Source organism: Pygocentrus nattereri, chromosome 14 (genome assembly GCF_015220715.1).
Source record: "Pygocentrus nattereri isolate fPygNat1 chromosome 14, fPygNat1.pri, whole genome shotgun sequence".
NCBI lineage: Eukaryota > Metazoa > Chordata > Actinopteri > Characiformes > Serrasalmidae > Pygocentrus > Pygocentrus nattereri.
In genome coordinates this window covers 14,825,654-14,840,205 of record NC_051224.1, presented here as the reverse complement: position 1 = coordinate 14,840,205, position 14,552 = coordinate 14,825,654, and the positions used below count along the sequence as shown (strand labels likewise).

The 14,552-nt window shown below is 36.6% G+C and overlaps 1 protein-coding gene across 2 annotated transcripts in view; it reads right to left on the bottom strand.

The window, feature by feature from the left end:
• Positions 1-1,412: 1,412 nt before the first annotated feature.
• The window catches only part of atp6v0a1a (ATPase H+ transporting V0 subunit a1a), a 29,336-nt gene continuing 16,196 nt past the window's right edge, over positions 1,413-14,552 (bottom strand). Inside the window, exons 10-22 of one of the 2 annotated variants that reach the window (XM_017725285.1) lie at positions 13,751-13,963; positions 11,406-11,556; positions 10,156-10,295; positions 9,643-9,806; positions 8,835-8,925; positions 8,619-8,737; positions 8,163-8,379; positions 7,840-7,947; positions 7,539-7,646; positions 5,124-5,141; positions 3,897-4,014; positions 3,377-3,545; positions 1,413-2,757 (exon numbers count right to left, since the gene is read on the bottom strand). In XM_017725285.1, coding sequence (XP_017580774.1) covers positions 2,664-2,757; positions 3,377-3,545; positions 3,897-4,014; positions 5,124-5,141; positions 7,539-7,646; positions 7,840-7,947; positions 8,163-8,379; positions 8,619-8,737; positions 8,835-8,925; positions 9,643-9,806; positions 10,156-10,295; positions 11,406-11,556; positions 13,751-13,963 — 1,710 coding nt within the window. In that variant the 3' untranslated portion in view covers positions 1,413-2,663. The remainder of the gene's footprint in view (positions 2,758-3,376; positions 3,546-3,896; positions 4,015-5,123; positions 5,142-7,538; positions 7,647-7,839; positions 7,948-8,162; positions 8,380-8,618; positions 8,738-8,834; positions 8,926-9,642; positions 9,807-10,155; positions 10,296-11,405; positions 11,557-13,750; positions 13,964-14,552) is intronic. The other variant, XM_017725288.1, reaches the window with a different exon arrangement.

Sequence of the window (14,552 nt, the reverse complement as noted above, 5' to 3'; positions counted from 1 at the left end):
CTAGACTCCTCCCATTACCAGCCTGGGAAAGATGATCAAAGCCCGGCACATTTACACAAACAGGCATACTCACACACTTCATACACAGCTACAAACACTAAAAACATACACAAGGTTTTTGGCAGGCTGAGATAATTCCAAAGTACTGAATCACAGATATAAACTCTGCTATACAGAGGCTAATGAGATATGTAACTATATAAGTGCAAGTGTAAGTGTAAGTCAGAGACCTTTGTTTATTTAGTTTCTAGTAGAAACAGCCATTGAAATGCATTATTCAGAAAATAACCACTGAGGATAAAGAAATTGAAAATCAAAGAAAAATAAGAAAATTAAGTTTCCAAAACTAGAGATGGGACAACTAACAGCTGGGCAAGACCTGGTAGACCACCAAAACTATCCCCAATCAAATAAACAGTGCTTAAAACTTTAATCTTTACTTTCATCCAGCTGCCCACGCCCCAGCTACCACCACCTACCTTGGATGAGCTGCCCACCCTACGCTGATATTCTCATAGACTCCTAGTTATTCCTAATACCAATATTACTGCTATTAATATTAGTAGTATAATCACTTGTAGATAGTTTGACCAGAGGAGGATGGGTCCCCCCTGGTGAGCCTGGTTCCTCCCAAGGTTTCTTCCTCAGTTCTGAGGGAGTTTTTCCTTGCCACAGTCGCCCCTGGCTTGCCCACTGGGGGGTTTCTGTACATTCTTACAGTTCTCTTGAAACTTTTTCTTTTCTGAAATTCTGTAAAGCTGCTTTGTGACAACATCCGTTGTAAAAAGCACTATACAAATAAATTTGATTTGATTTGATCTTTGAGAGAGAAGAGAAAATCAAGCTCTACTTTGGCTTCAGATCTGAAAATGTCCACGGCTGTTCCTGTATTGTGGTGCGCTGCCATGCTGGAGCAGTGTTTGACAGTTTCTCGTTGAAGATTAAACGTATCAGGAAACCAGCTGAAGTGCTTACAAATGCAAATAAGTCCATCCATCTTCAAATTATCGATGATCATCTTAAATCTTTTTATTGGCAGTTTGTTAGCTACTAGTTAGGTGAGGTTGTTATCTGCCTTACTGTGTGACCACTAATGAATCACAAAAAAAACCTGAAATTTGATATACACTGGTGTCTCGATTCATCCATTTTTCAATGTGTTGATGTGCCCAAAAATATGCTTTGTTTTTATGTAATTAATTTGGTATAATAAAATACTTTGTATTTTTACATGCCTATTAACTATAAATTATATAATAGTCATAGTAGTTAACCTAAGGATAATCCTTACATTTTACATTCCTAATACATCGTGTTGTCTTAAATGTAGACCTGCAAATGCAAGCTTCCTTAAATCAATCCTACTGTGTGGCTCAAAGTATACACTTAAAAAATGACAAAGAAGACTAGGCTTTTTTCCCAGCCAAGCACTTTACTGACAAACACACAAACAACATCCAGTTATAATCCCTTTACTTACTGCATGTTACTGGGTAAACCTAGACATTGCAAAATCCTCACTGCTCCTCAGCTCTGTCTCCAATAGCCAATAATACACTGAGTAGGTCAAACAAAGAAAAAACACACATAAAAGAGAGACAGCAACAACAAAATGAAGACTAATTCCAAGATTTAACTAGATTAACACTAGTTTGATGTATAATCAAAAGGTGATTTTCAGTGCTTACTGTGTCTGCCCCCAATTGACTGCACAAATAACAAAACTACAACAAGGAAAAGCCAAAACACACAACACTAATGATGATCAATGATATTGCATATATGAACCTATGGGCTGGTGAGCTAATATTAAATTGCAATGAGGTTGGTTTGGAGCTACTTCAAATCTAATCAGTAAGTTAAACCTACCATAATTTCCAATATCACAGATATAGCTTTATGATATTTTACTGTACTAAGATATGTATTACAACCATGCACAAGTGTTGATTACATAGTGACATTTTATGGATGTCAAAAACTTTTTTTTTCAGTGAGGAAAAACTGGGAATATTAAATTGATTCCCTCTGAGGAAAATTAAAAGCAGTCACTTTGAGTGATCTGAAGAAAAGGGGCAAGCAAAAATGATCAAAAAGAAGAAAGGAAGTAAACAAAAACACATCAATGACTTATCAGCCCAGGAAAAAATATCAGTAAAAAGACAAAAGGAGACAGGTCAGAAATACATCATAACCCCTTTATGACTTATGCTTTCTTCATTCTTGTGAGAACAAGCAAATTAGCTTATTTATGGAGCAGTACGGTGACAAGACATTTCATGTGTCTAAATTATTGGCTTTTCTAATCATGAGAACTGTATGTAAGTGATACGGAATGATTTACAGCCATTAAGACAGAATATTACTGAATATTTTCATTCCTGCTTTGAGGACAAAACCATCATATCTATAATCCAAAAATGGTGCACTTCTCCATTCACCCAAGAGCTGGAATGGAAAATATTCAAACTCACTCTTAGAAACAGAATATAAATAAAGTAGATTTCTCAATCTCTCTTACAGCGGTCACTAAAATTACAAAGGGAACAGTTTTTTTTTTTTTTTGGAAAAACCTTTCAACCCTTTCACAGAACTTTCTGCTAATCTGATTGGGTCTCAGCAGGTTTGGGATGTACTGCTGGGAGGTCTTCAGTGAATGCAGTTCAGTCCTCAAACTTTCCCTCCAGAATGCTGTTGAAGGTAAACGGCATGAACTTGAAGCCCTGACCGGAGTAGAATTTATTCTGAAACTCAACCCTAGTGAGAGAGTGAGAGAGAGAGAGAGAGAGAGAGAGAGAGAGAGAGAGAGAGAGAGAGAGAGAGAGAGAGAGAGAGAGAGAGAGAGAGAGAGAGAGAGAGAGACAGACAGAGAGACAAAGAGAGAGAGAGAGAGAGAGAGAGAGAGAGAGAGAGAGAGAGAGAGAGAGAGAGAGAGAGAGAGAGAGAGAGAGACAGAGAGACAAAGAGACAAAGAGACAAAGAGAGAGAGAGAGAGAGAGAGAGAGAGAGAGAGAGAGAGAGAGAGAGAGAGAGAGAGAGAGAGAGAGATTAGATGCCACATTGCCAAACAGAGTGACAAAGTATTTCCCAAGTAGTCTAAAAATTGCTAGTAAGCCAAATATGAGTTCTAAAGTGCCTATGTCTGGTTTCACCCACAGGGGGAGAAAGAGAGTCGCACTCTTCAGTACTCTCTTTTAAGGATTTCAGTTAAATAATATCAAAACTGTAAAAATATGAGCAGGTATCATCAATCAAAAACATCAGACATTTAGTTTTTTTTTTTTTTTTACACATTTAGATTTTTCACACCATTTTTAAGGTGGAGATAATGTTTGAAGTCTGAAGAGTACAGATACAGACATGGGTGTGGACTCACCAATGCAGTCTGAGGGCATGTAGAAAGGCAGATAGGCCCTCCATTATCAGGAGGATGCACACTGTCAGTGTGGCAAAGAAGGCAAACACGATAAATATGACAAAGGAGAAACCAATATTAGGGGAGAAACCGATTTTCATGACCATTGACCACAAGACCTCTGACAACTCTGTAAGAAAGAAGACAGAAGAGCATATTTTGTGCTGTTTTACACTCTTAGTTTTCTTAGCATGTTTTTAATTAATCCATTTGTGCATTAATAAATACAATTACTGTGAAAGTTTAGGTGACACTTTATTCTAAGTGGTCCTTTTAGACAAAAAAAACAAAAAAAAAAACACTCTCAGTATTGTCAACAACATGAGGGTTAGGATTAGGTTTTGGGTTGAGGTCAGGGTTAGGCTTAGGATTAGATTTGTTGTTGATGTGTTACTGATAATTTGTTAAGAATCTATTATTCATCTACAAAGGACCACCCCAAATAAAGTGTTAGCAAAGTTTGTGTGGGTGTGTTACTCACGTGCATGAGCTAAGCTTAGGGCCCACAACCTTAGGTAGGAAGCGGTGTTTGAGATACAGCCTAAGCAGTACTCTATTGTGTGGATGGCTTGATGAACAGCTACATCTGCAAAATTAAACTACACAGAGAAAGAGGAGGAGAGATGGAGAGAAAGAAAAAAAGAGACCAAAGGAATTGGGGAAAGAAAGAAAAAAAATTAAGTAAGAAAGAAAGAAAGAAAAGAGAGATGGAGAGAAAGAAAAACAAAGAAGCATATAACATTAGACACTATTTTGTAATCTATATATTTCATGCTACCTTCAATCATATCCTGATCAGAGACACGGAGGCCGATGACTAACACAATCACATGATCAGACCACCACAAGACATCAATTAACCTCAGTTATGGCATCTAAACCAGGGGTCAGAGCAGTATTCATTGTTAGAATTTGGCACTTAATATCCCAAAGGTAAAGGGTCTTAAGATCGACTTTAGTTAGTCTCAGAAGAAATGCATCAGATCTCAATATTGTATTTATGAAGGATCAGAGATTTCGGAATGCTTTCTCCTAAATCCCCTAAGAGAAAAAACAGAGATTAACATGAGCGTTTAAGAAGCTCTGGAGATAAATGAGGAAAGCATAAATTCTCCTTTCACACCGATAGATTGCTGAAAGATTTTTGAGATTTTGAAGAGAGATACAATATCAAATTATGAGATCTATGTAAATAATATTCAATTAAATAGATAAGCCATGTGTGAGACAATATTTTCTTAAAAGTGAGAAAATCCAAGGCCTTTTTCTCAGAAGCTGAAATTAGAAATAAACAAAAAGTCACACTGATTTTAAACAGTTCTTAACAATGTCTAGGAGGAGTAAGTGAGATTAAGATACCACTATTTCCTCTAGGATGGCACATTATATCATGCAGCATATTGGATCACCAGGCTATGAAATCAACCCTCAACCAATCAAACTCAACGAGTGTCCTTTCAGCACAAATTAAATACAGGCCCCTGGAAAGATTTAGCTGAGATTTCAGTCTTAAAAACTTGTGAGAGAAGCACCAGCCAACACCAGTTACACACAGCCACCAGCAAAAAAGTACATCCCAACAAAATACACCCCACACACTCAACCACACACAGACAGAGATGGGTTTGAGACAGATTAGATGGTGCACACATTGTGACACAATCAAAACTTAAGTCAATCAGATAGGCGAAAAGGCTTCTGCTCTTACCGCTTCCTCTTCGGACTGCTTGAAAGGTAACAGGACACACACACACAGGGTTAAGGTAGAGTTAGTAACAGTGCTCAGAAAGTGGCAAAGTGAGATGAGAGAGATGTGAAATACAACAGTTTTAGCTTCAGAGAAACCGCAATATGAAGAAATTTAAAAACAGAGTAAATGGAAGAAAGTACTTAGGAAGATTGCATGCACATTCAGTACTATAAAATAAAATAGGCATGTAAATCATGAACCAATTAACTGTTTAACCAACAAATAAACAGTAGTCTAACCAATGCTTTTACAAAAGTTAAGCTTTAAAAAGTTTTTACAAAAGTTAAACAGCAATTCTCATTTGGTGGGTTCACTCAACATCACTTAAGTTGAAGAACACAATAGGCAATTGGTTCTCCTAGAGAGGCCTACTAGAAATGAACCATGCAGTTAAATATAGCGGAGACCACAAACTACAATCTTTATTATACTAAAAGCAAACATCTGTAAGCGATAAGACAGACAACCATTTCATCCATGTTCTCCGAGAGAAACTGAGAAGCATGGCGGTGTGAGAAAATCATATATAGATGAGCAAACAGGAAGTGGTGGATGGTGATAGGTTTTGAGAGCTACTGATGTAAACTGTAGCCAAAGGCAGACTCTGTCATGACATTTAGGATGTTCCTTTTAACTCGAGCTAGTTATATGTGGTGAATATAACTCAAACATTAACATAGTACGCTCAGTAACCCACTACTGTATATTCCACTCAGTTTGTCATCATTTTATTTTTCAGTCACATGGTCATATAATCATGAACATTTTACAATTGTCAGTCTCTTGGTTTAAACAAAATTGGGGTCTTATGTAGACTATATTAAATACAATTTCAGACCTCTTTAACTATCAGTACTATGTTTCCCAGTCCAGACAAGCAGTACTCTTTAATATTCTGGGGCATTAATACAGAATTAAGTTGATTATGCTTATAATTGTGCTTTTATCAAGTACTTTACAAGTGATTCAAACATGGCTCAGCAAATCAGGATTTCACAAGTGGAATATTTTGTTTTTTAAGTAATATTTTAATGGATTGATTTTAGGCTTTGCATCCATACTATAAAAAAAAATTAAGATTCAGAAATCATTGTAAACAAAACAGTTTTTTGAGTTTTCAGTGACTAAATATTCAACAGTATAATACATATTTACAAATTGGAAACCTTAAAAAAAATGTAAAGGGATCTGTTTGTTTTGTTGGTGAAGCTGGTTGCTATGGGATACAGGAATGGCAGAGCAGTGGTGGGTGTTAAAGAAGGGGCTGACCCACTTTAGGGCAGGGCTGGTATGCAGGACACTCTCTTGGTGACTCACTGACTGAAATGCCACTCTGCTGACTACAAGGACATCACCCAATATGCTGATTGAGTTAGGGAATCCAGTGTTTCAGCATTAATGGAAATCGTAATTTATGGTATCATTTGCTTACTCTGAACTAGGGCTGTCACTCCGTTAGTTAAATTAATCAAATACTCTACCTATTTATACTGTTCAATCAGTCTTTAAAAAGGCCGCACAATAAACATAAACTTAAACTGAACAATAACAAACAATTTAAAGGTCTTTAAAGATGTCATAATACGTTAAACCTATCCTGAAAACATGACAAAAATGTATATACACATGAGTGTGTCTGTCTGTTTCTTACTGTAAGAGAATTTAAAACAGATGCATCAGCTTGCAAACTGACAACAACTGATTGTTGAGTGAGTAGGTACTTTTTAATTTATTATTTTTAATAGAGTAACTAAGTTAAATCAAGTTATCCTGACAACTCATCACTTATTTACATAGACAGCTCAGTATTACTTATTAGGAAAAAGCTGTAGTTACTAAAACAAGTATAGCAGGTATGTAAAGATTGGCACTGAATAAACTGCTGCAACTTACAACAATTGGCACCAAGTAGTGTTCATCACACATACTCTTAAACCCCATACACATCGAATGTGTAGATGTCATCACACATTCTCTTAAAATCCATATAAACTCAGAAACCCAAGCTTTATAATGATGCACTGGTAAGCAGACTTTAATATAAGGCACAGTCAAAGCTAAACACAGTATCATCAGTATTTGTTTGGAATTACTGCATTTATGTAGCACTGAAATGATAAGCAATTTGGAAAAATCATTAAATTGGAACAAAAAAAATAAATTTTTATCATTATTTAAAAAAGGTATTTGACATATAACAATAACTTATGACAATTCTACTCATTAGTATCATGACTGTTCTGGATATATGGAGATAAAGTATTCAGGATATAAATAACTCAGAAATTTCCCAAGGCAGCAGAGCTAATCTGGTAGACTTGGTAGATTCTTCTATTATAGTTAGGCAACTGCAATATAAAGCATCGTTCTCACCTCTGGCTCTTCTTCAGAGTGCTGTGAAAGTTGATCATGCTGAATGATCTCAGCTTCATCCTCTGTCGGACCATTCCCCACCCGAATCCCCCCAAAGTTTTGTGTGCCCTGGACACAGAGAAGGATAAAGGCTACAAACTAGTGCTGCATGTTTTTTTTTTTTTTGGACATTTGCAAGACAAATACATACATTATGCATTATACATATATGATACATATGTATTATACGCATTAAGTATAAAATATACTATAATTAAAGTCCAAACATTGTATAAAAACAAGTGTTTAATTAAATTCTTACGAGGTGCTTCCTCCAGAGGTACTGCTTACGTAGAACCAGCGTCTTTACTATGAGCATGCATGGCACACAGGCAAGAGCAATGACCACCAGCAGGCATTGTATTGCCATCTGCAGACAGTGAGAGCAGAGCAATGAAAACTCAAAAAGCATGATACATCCTTCCTTCAGTCTTACTGTCCTTGACCTGGTTACATTTACAAAAGCTTTTTTGAACAAAAGGTTTTATTACTTCTTTAAAAAGTAAAAGGGCAAAACCATTTCTAATATAATATAATAAAAATGGGATACATGTCCTGGCAAGGCATGATAAACATGTGCTGCACCTGTCCTCTGTATAGTGGCTTATTGGTAGGGTCATTGTAGTTGAAGAGGAACATATTGATAAATGCGATGAGGAGGCTGGGAGCATCTTTGGAAATTTCAGCATTGTAGGCGGTCCACTTGTAGAAGATGAGTATCACCAGGTAGCCAAACAGGCTGCCCATGAAGACGATCTCAGGGATGAAGCCCAGCCAGATGTTCAGAGGCTTCTTAAAATAGCTGCAAACACATACAAGCATACAATCTCAAACCACTAAAGCAGGCCAAAGCAGCTTTTTAAAAAGTGATTCTGGAATACAGTTATTTCATGTAATTTGCTCTAATCTATCTCAAAGAAAAAAAATTTGAAAAGCTAAAGGGTTATCCTGTACCATCAGAGAAAATACAGTAAACTGCGGCAGTGGTACTTTTACTTTAGGTCACCTAAAGAGTATGGAGTAGAAGGAACGTAAACTTACGTGTGGTTGAAGAGGCTGAGAGTGACTCCAAAAAGCATGTGAATAACTCCTAAGATTACAGACATCTTCATCTTAAAGGAGTTCAGGAAGGTCAACTTGTTTGAAGCCAAGTTCCAGATCTGTGAAATGATGAAGATGACCAGTTTTTTAAAGAGTCAAAAGGATCACTGGTCCAGCTAAAAGAGAACTGTATGCCAAAATTGAGCTAGTTCTTACAGGGTCAATGCCGATGGGATAGGGCCCCCCAAAAACTCCCTGGACAGCGGGGTCCAACTGCAGCATCCTGTTTCCTTCCAGGGTCTCAAAACTAAAGAGAGAGAGAGAGAGAGAGAGAGAGAGAGAACAACCAATCCCTTAGCCATGAACTATACAACACCTAAATAATCCCATTATGTTTAACATGCACACTTTGAGAAGGAATATCATTGATTCAAATGTACCTTCATGATAAACAGGCAATGATTAATTTTCCTGTTTGCATGATAAAAAATTACATTTTTAATTCTCCTACCGGTCTCTATTACAGTAAGAAAGACAGCATAATTGACACAGCCATGACTTATTAAAAGGTTTCTTTGTTTCTTTTTCCAACGCTTATATTTTGGCTATGCATGGTTTGTTTTTCATCAGTTAAGTCATTTTTTTTTGTTTGGCCTTTTTTTGATACTGCAATTCCTTGAATAATCATCAAAATAATTGACAGATTATAGATTGATAGATTGATTGACTACTAAGATAATATAGCAATATTATTTTTATAACCTTAAACCATTATGACTTCAGGCATGCTGTGTTTGTACATGCCCCTCCCTACATGGCCTACATGCACATCAGTTATTTATTTTTTAAAGAATTGCTTTATCATTATTTTATTTGGAAAATACTATTGACACTGAAACAGACATCAGTCTATATCAAAAGAATTAGACCTGGACACATCTTAATGATTCCGAATCAGTTAAACTCTTTCTTGAATAAAATCAGAAGCAAAGGGCTTTTAACAGTCTGAGATGAGAGAACTCACGTCCAGTTGGCTTCTTTTGCCGTGAACATTGCACGCACACTCCAGCTGGAACCAAAGACATTGAGCGACTTAGAGAAGCAGTCATTATAGATTATTCCAGTGTAGATGGAGAAGATCCCCATCAGCAGGATAATATAGCGGCCTGCAAACACCATGCTAAACATCTGAGAGGAAAGGGAAGAGAGCAAGAGAGACAAAGAATATACTCTGAATTTTCCACATTTGTTTCAAAAAAAAAAAAAACTGTGTTGATATGCACACAACTTTTCTAACAACTGTCGAAAACCTCACAGTCAGAGAGAAGCAACAAAACCACTGTATACTAGTTTGGCCACAAGGAAGTGCTTTCATCATTTCAAAGCTTATTTTAGATCTCCCACAAATCTGATGGAATGAAGTGAAGTCTGTCATTTTATGGCAAAAAAAATTGCAGCAAAAAATATGAAAGGAGTAGTAGAATGGAAAGCTGAACGTATGCATGGATGGATGGATAGATGGATGGATGGCTGATACCTCGTTTTCATTTTTCTGGGCAATAAGACGGGTCTCTCTCAGCACCAGGTAAAGGGCAGCGCAAGTCATGAGAATGCCATGGCCCAGATCCCCAAACATGACGGCAAACAGGAAGGGGAATGTGATGATGGTGTAGGGAGCTGAATATGAACCAACACAATGAGGCACAATAAGGTTTGCAGAACATGTAAGACCATAATACTATATGGACATGATTTGTTTTACACCAGGAAGTGTGTTAAATCACCAGATTATCTCTGTGATTTAATGCAGTCTGAATGTCATGTCATAAACTGTTTATAGAATACATATCATCATATCTATAAAGAAAAAATATCTCCTGCAGTTTTATTTTATGTGGTGATTTTGAGGGTTGGCTGTATGCTTGAGGTGATAAATGATGTTACGCAATATGGTAACAATTGCGATAAGTGTAGATATTATACAAATTATTCTTCTTTTATAAGTCACATACTTTTTTGTTGTTTTATTTAACTATTCCCTTTGTAAAATCAGTCTTTTCTATTAAACATTATCTATTACACATCTAGTTAAAATGTGTACAGTAAAAAGACTGCACTTATGTACACAAAAACATACTTTGAATGCCATGTGGAAAGATTATAGTGTAGATTATTTCAATCTAGCAAAAAATGTTATATAAAAAAATAACATAAACCAAAGTGCACAATTACGCACATAATGTGTTTGGCAAACACATCATGGTTTATAATAATAAAAGTAAAAAAAAAGTGTCTACTGTAAAGCCAGCCCAGTTGGTAATATATGGTAATTATATTCCATCATAAAAAACATGCAGGCTATAGGGTAATGTAATGCTGTAAAGCCCACGTGGTACTTTGTAACTGAATTCAGATCACAATTATATTAGTTATTGTGATAATGTTGCAGATAATAGCCAGCTGTTTTGAATAATTTAGTTTTTTTTCTGTACTCAAGACACAGCAGCTATTCAGCGTTCCATGGCACCATTATTTGATGAAAATATATCCAGAAGACATATCCTGTCCAAATAGCACTGATGACATCCAAGTAGAACATGACTCACATAACCACACCTCTCCACATGACGAACTGTTGAGTTAGTTGACCCACAATACAAAACATCCAACTTCGCCTATCTGGCACACATATTGAGGGGCAAGCTGCTTATTCTGTTCTAAAGTGATGGACTTCCACTTCAGTGTGTCGGGTGGCTGTGATGCAGGACTGAAAGACGGCAGAGTTACCTGGGTTTATCTCTCGGTAGTTGCCAATACCATAAGCATCCACAATGTTTTGGAAGCCAGAGGTGAACTTGTTGGTCTTGTTGTAGGTGGGTGGGGTCTGTTTGGTCTGCATCCTGTTCAGGATGGAGGGAACAGTGGAGCCACTTTTCTCCTGAGGATAGAAAGTGTCTGCATAAGAGCCTGGGTCACCATTCCACTAGGTAAGGTTTTAAAACCACAAGGTAATGAACTGACAATATTAGAACCTCAGAGCATAACAAGACAAAACTGGTACTTAACCCTTAGAAGTTATCAATGATATTTTGCTATACTAAAAGTGATTATGCATAAACATTATTAATTACATTTACATTGAGTTTATATTTGATATCAACAGGTTCATCAACTTTTTTCATTTATTTCAGTGCAAACAAATGACAGACTCAAAGCATGTTTTCTTTTTACAGAACAGCACTGTGTGCACAACAATAAAAGCTGATGAAATGCAAATCATAATAAATATCTCTTCTACTCACAAACACAAATGTTTTGCTGATTTAAAGTTTATAATCTGCACGTTCAACAGAATGTCTCTGTTTCAATTAGCTACAAGTGACAAATAGTATCAAATTATCAATCTTTATAATAACTATGAACTTTGAGGCTTAAAATACCTTTTTTCAGTAGTGCGGTGTGAGAACGAGGCCAAGGTAATATTTTTCTGTACTGCCATGTCCTTACAATTAATCTAAAGCCCTGCCATAATAATGCCATATTCCAGACTTTTGTTTCAAGACTACATCATGTGATTCAAATCTAATGTTTCATATCTAATGTTTTTAAGACAGTGGCATATTTTACCCACTACCTTTCTTTGATTCGTTTTGTTATATATCACCGCCTACAACTTTTGAGTCTAATATAATAGATCATTAACTGAATACAATGTATTTGCGAAGAACTCAAATATCTAGCTCAGCCTGTATGGGTGGGTCTATGGATGGGTGTAAGGCTGCTGCTATAAATAGCCCCTTGTTAAATAGGGTTAAAGGGTGAATGCCCTGCATGACACTTCTAAGCTGCTGGGTTTTCCACTCTACACGCACCCCTCTCTGAACTCCTCATTGTTTTATTTAGTCTTTTTTTTTTTATTAAGAAATGCTCATCAGGCTATATTTCATGAGTATAAAAGATAGTAGCGTGTGATCTGTTTCCACTGGCAATTAAGTTAATGAATAAGGGAATGCACCGTTGGTGCCATTTCAAGTGCTACATAAATAGCAACACCTTATTCTCAGCCTTCGTGGTGCTACTGTATCAGGCTTTAAAGAGCAGGAACGTGCATGTGTGTGAAAACCAGAGAGACGGAGATCAGGACAGGCAGTCTGAGTGTGTGAGCATGTAATCCTCTTAAGTACTGCTTAGTGTAAGGTTAATATTCAAGTGAGCTCTGACCCTTATGCTTTGACTGTGCATATGTGGCTAGCATCACCAGCATACTGTTGTCTCTGTCATGTGAACAGTAAAGTATGAGATATGAGTATAATCCAGGCACACACACAGGCATGTAAGCATATATCGATGCAGGTGTGAAGAAAAGGGCCAGCGCAGCCTTGCAAGCACATCTAGACTTACAGCACTACATTTGTGTGGCCCCAGAATAGATTTAAAAAAAAAAAGATTAAAGAAAAACCTAAGGTTAACACTAGTAACACGTTTTTGTGTTATTAAAGGTACAATTTTTTAAAATGCTTGTTAACACATTTTCGTTGTCTGACCTTTTAAACCATCCACAATCTACTCTGAGGCCCAGCTGCTCAAAAATACAGCTTTTAAATTTAAATGATTTATCATAATATAAAAGGTCTGACTAATTTACTAACAAAACACACCACTCATGTTGGCAATATCTGTAATTCAACAGACTTCGCTGGACAGAGCTTATAGAAGGCATACGAACAACTAACAAGCAACTAATAATAGCAACAGAAAAAGTACAGTTTCTTTTGAAACAAGATGGAATGTAATGAGCATGTGAGAACTAAAATTGCAGAGGAGCTTAAACATGCAGACACTGATGCTCTCACTGGACACCAGTGATAAAAACTGCGTTTTGTGTTTCCCCAGCATTCATGAGATTCTCATTTCAATGCAAATGAGCCTTGCATTCACATCATATAAATAATGTTAGTGAATTACTGAATGTAATGAAAATATTCTGATGAAGTGTTTTTGTCTACTTGTATAGCCATTCCAAACAAAATCATTCCTTTGGGTTGAATTTGGGGAAAAAAGACAAATTAACTACAAAAAAATAACAGGAATAATCATTTGACCGCCCTATTGTACACAATGTATCTTCTTACCGTGCCTCTGCGCAAAGCAAACTGAATGGAATCCAAATCAGACACAGGACACCAGATCTCAGCAATCAGACACTTCTGCGTGACATCGATGTTGCAGAGATTAAGTGTGTGGTAGATGGCCTTCATCTTCCTCACTTTAATGAACCACACGCGCACTGTCTTAGCAGCCGCCTGCAGCACATGCTGCCTGTGATCCTCTGTCTGATTCAGCACCTGCAAATACAAAGCGCACAATAAGAAATGTCTCCAGAATAAACTGGGCACGAAGAAAGGTGGAGGTATGAGGTAACAGTTTGGAAAGTCAGGTGAGACTAACATGCGATAGAAAAGCTAGTAGGATTAATTCCAGATCAAGGATATTGTGATGGATGCTTTTTTTAAACCTTTAATAATAAGTCAAAAGCAGCTATTTTGCCTTTTATCTTTTCTCTATTAATAATGTGATTTTTATGTGGTTTTCATATTCAGTAGATACATAAAGAATAAACCTAAAAGAAATCTGCAGATTTTCATTGCATTGTTAGTCACAGACTACCACATCCAACAATAAAGGCAGCATGATGCTTCTTTATACAGTGATACAAAATATGATTCTACACAGGAAGCTCCCATTTCACATGTTGATCCATTTTACTATTTCCAATGCGGACATTCACACAACCCAACTGTTCTTAGGGCAAATTTTAATGAGTTAAACAGGACAAAGGGGACTCTGCCACTCCTGTTCAGAGGAAATTTCATGGACCTACATCAGAATACAAGCTCAATTATCAGAACTATTAAGACAAAAAAAGAATCCCCC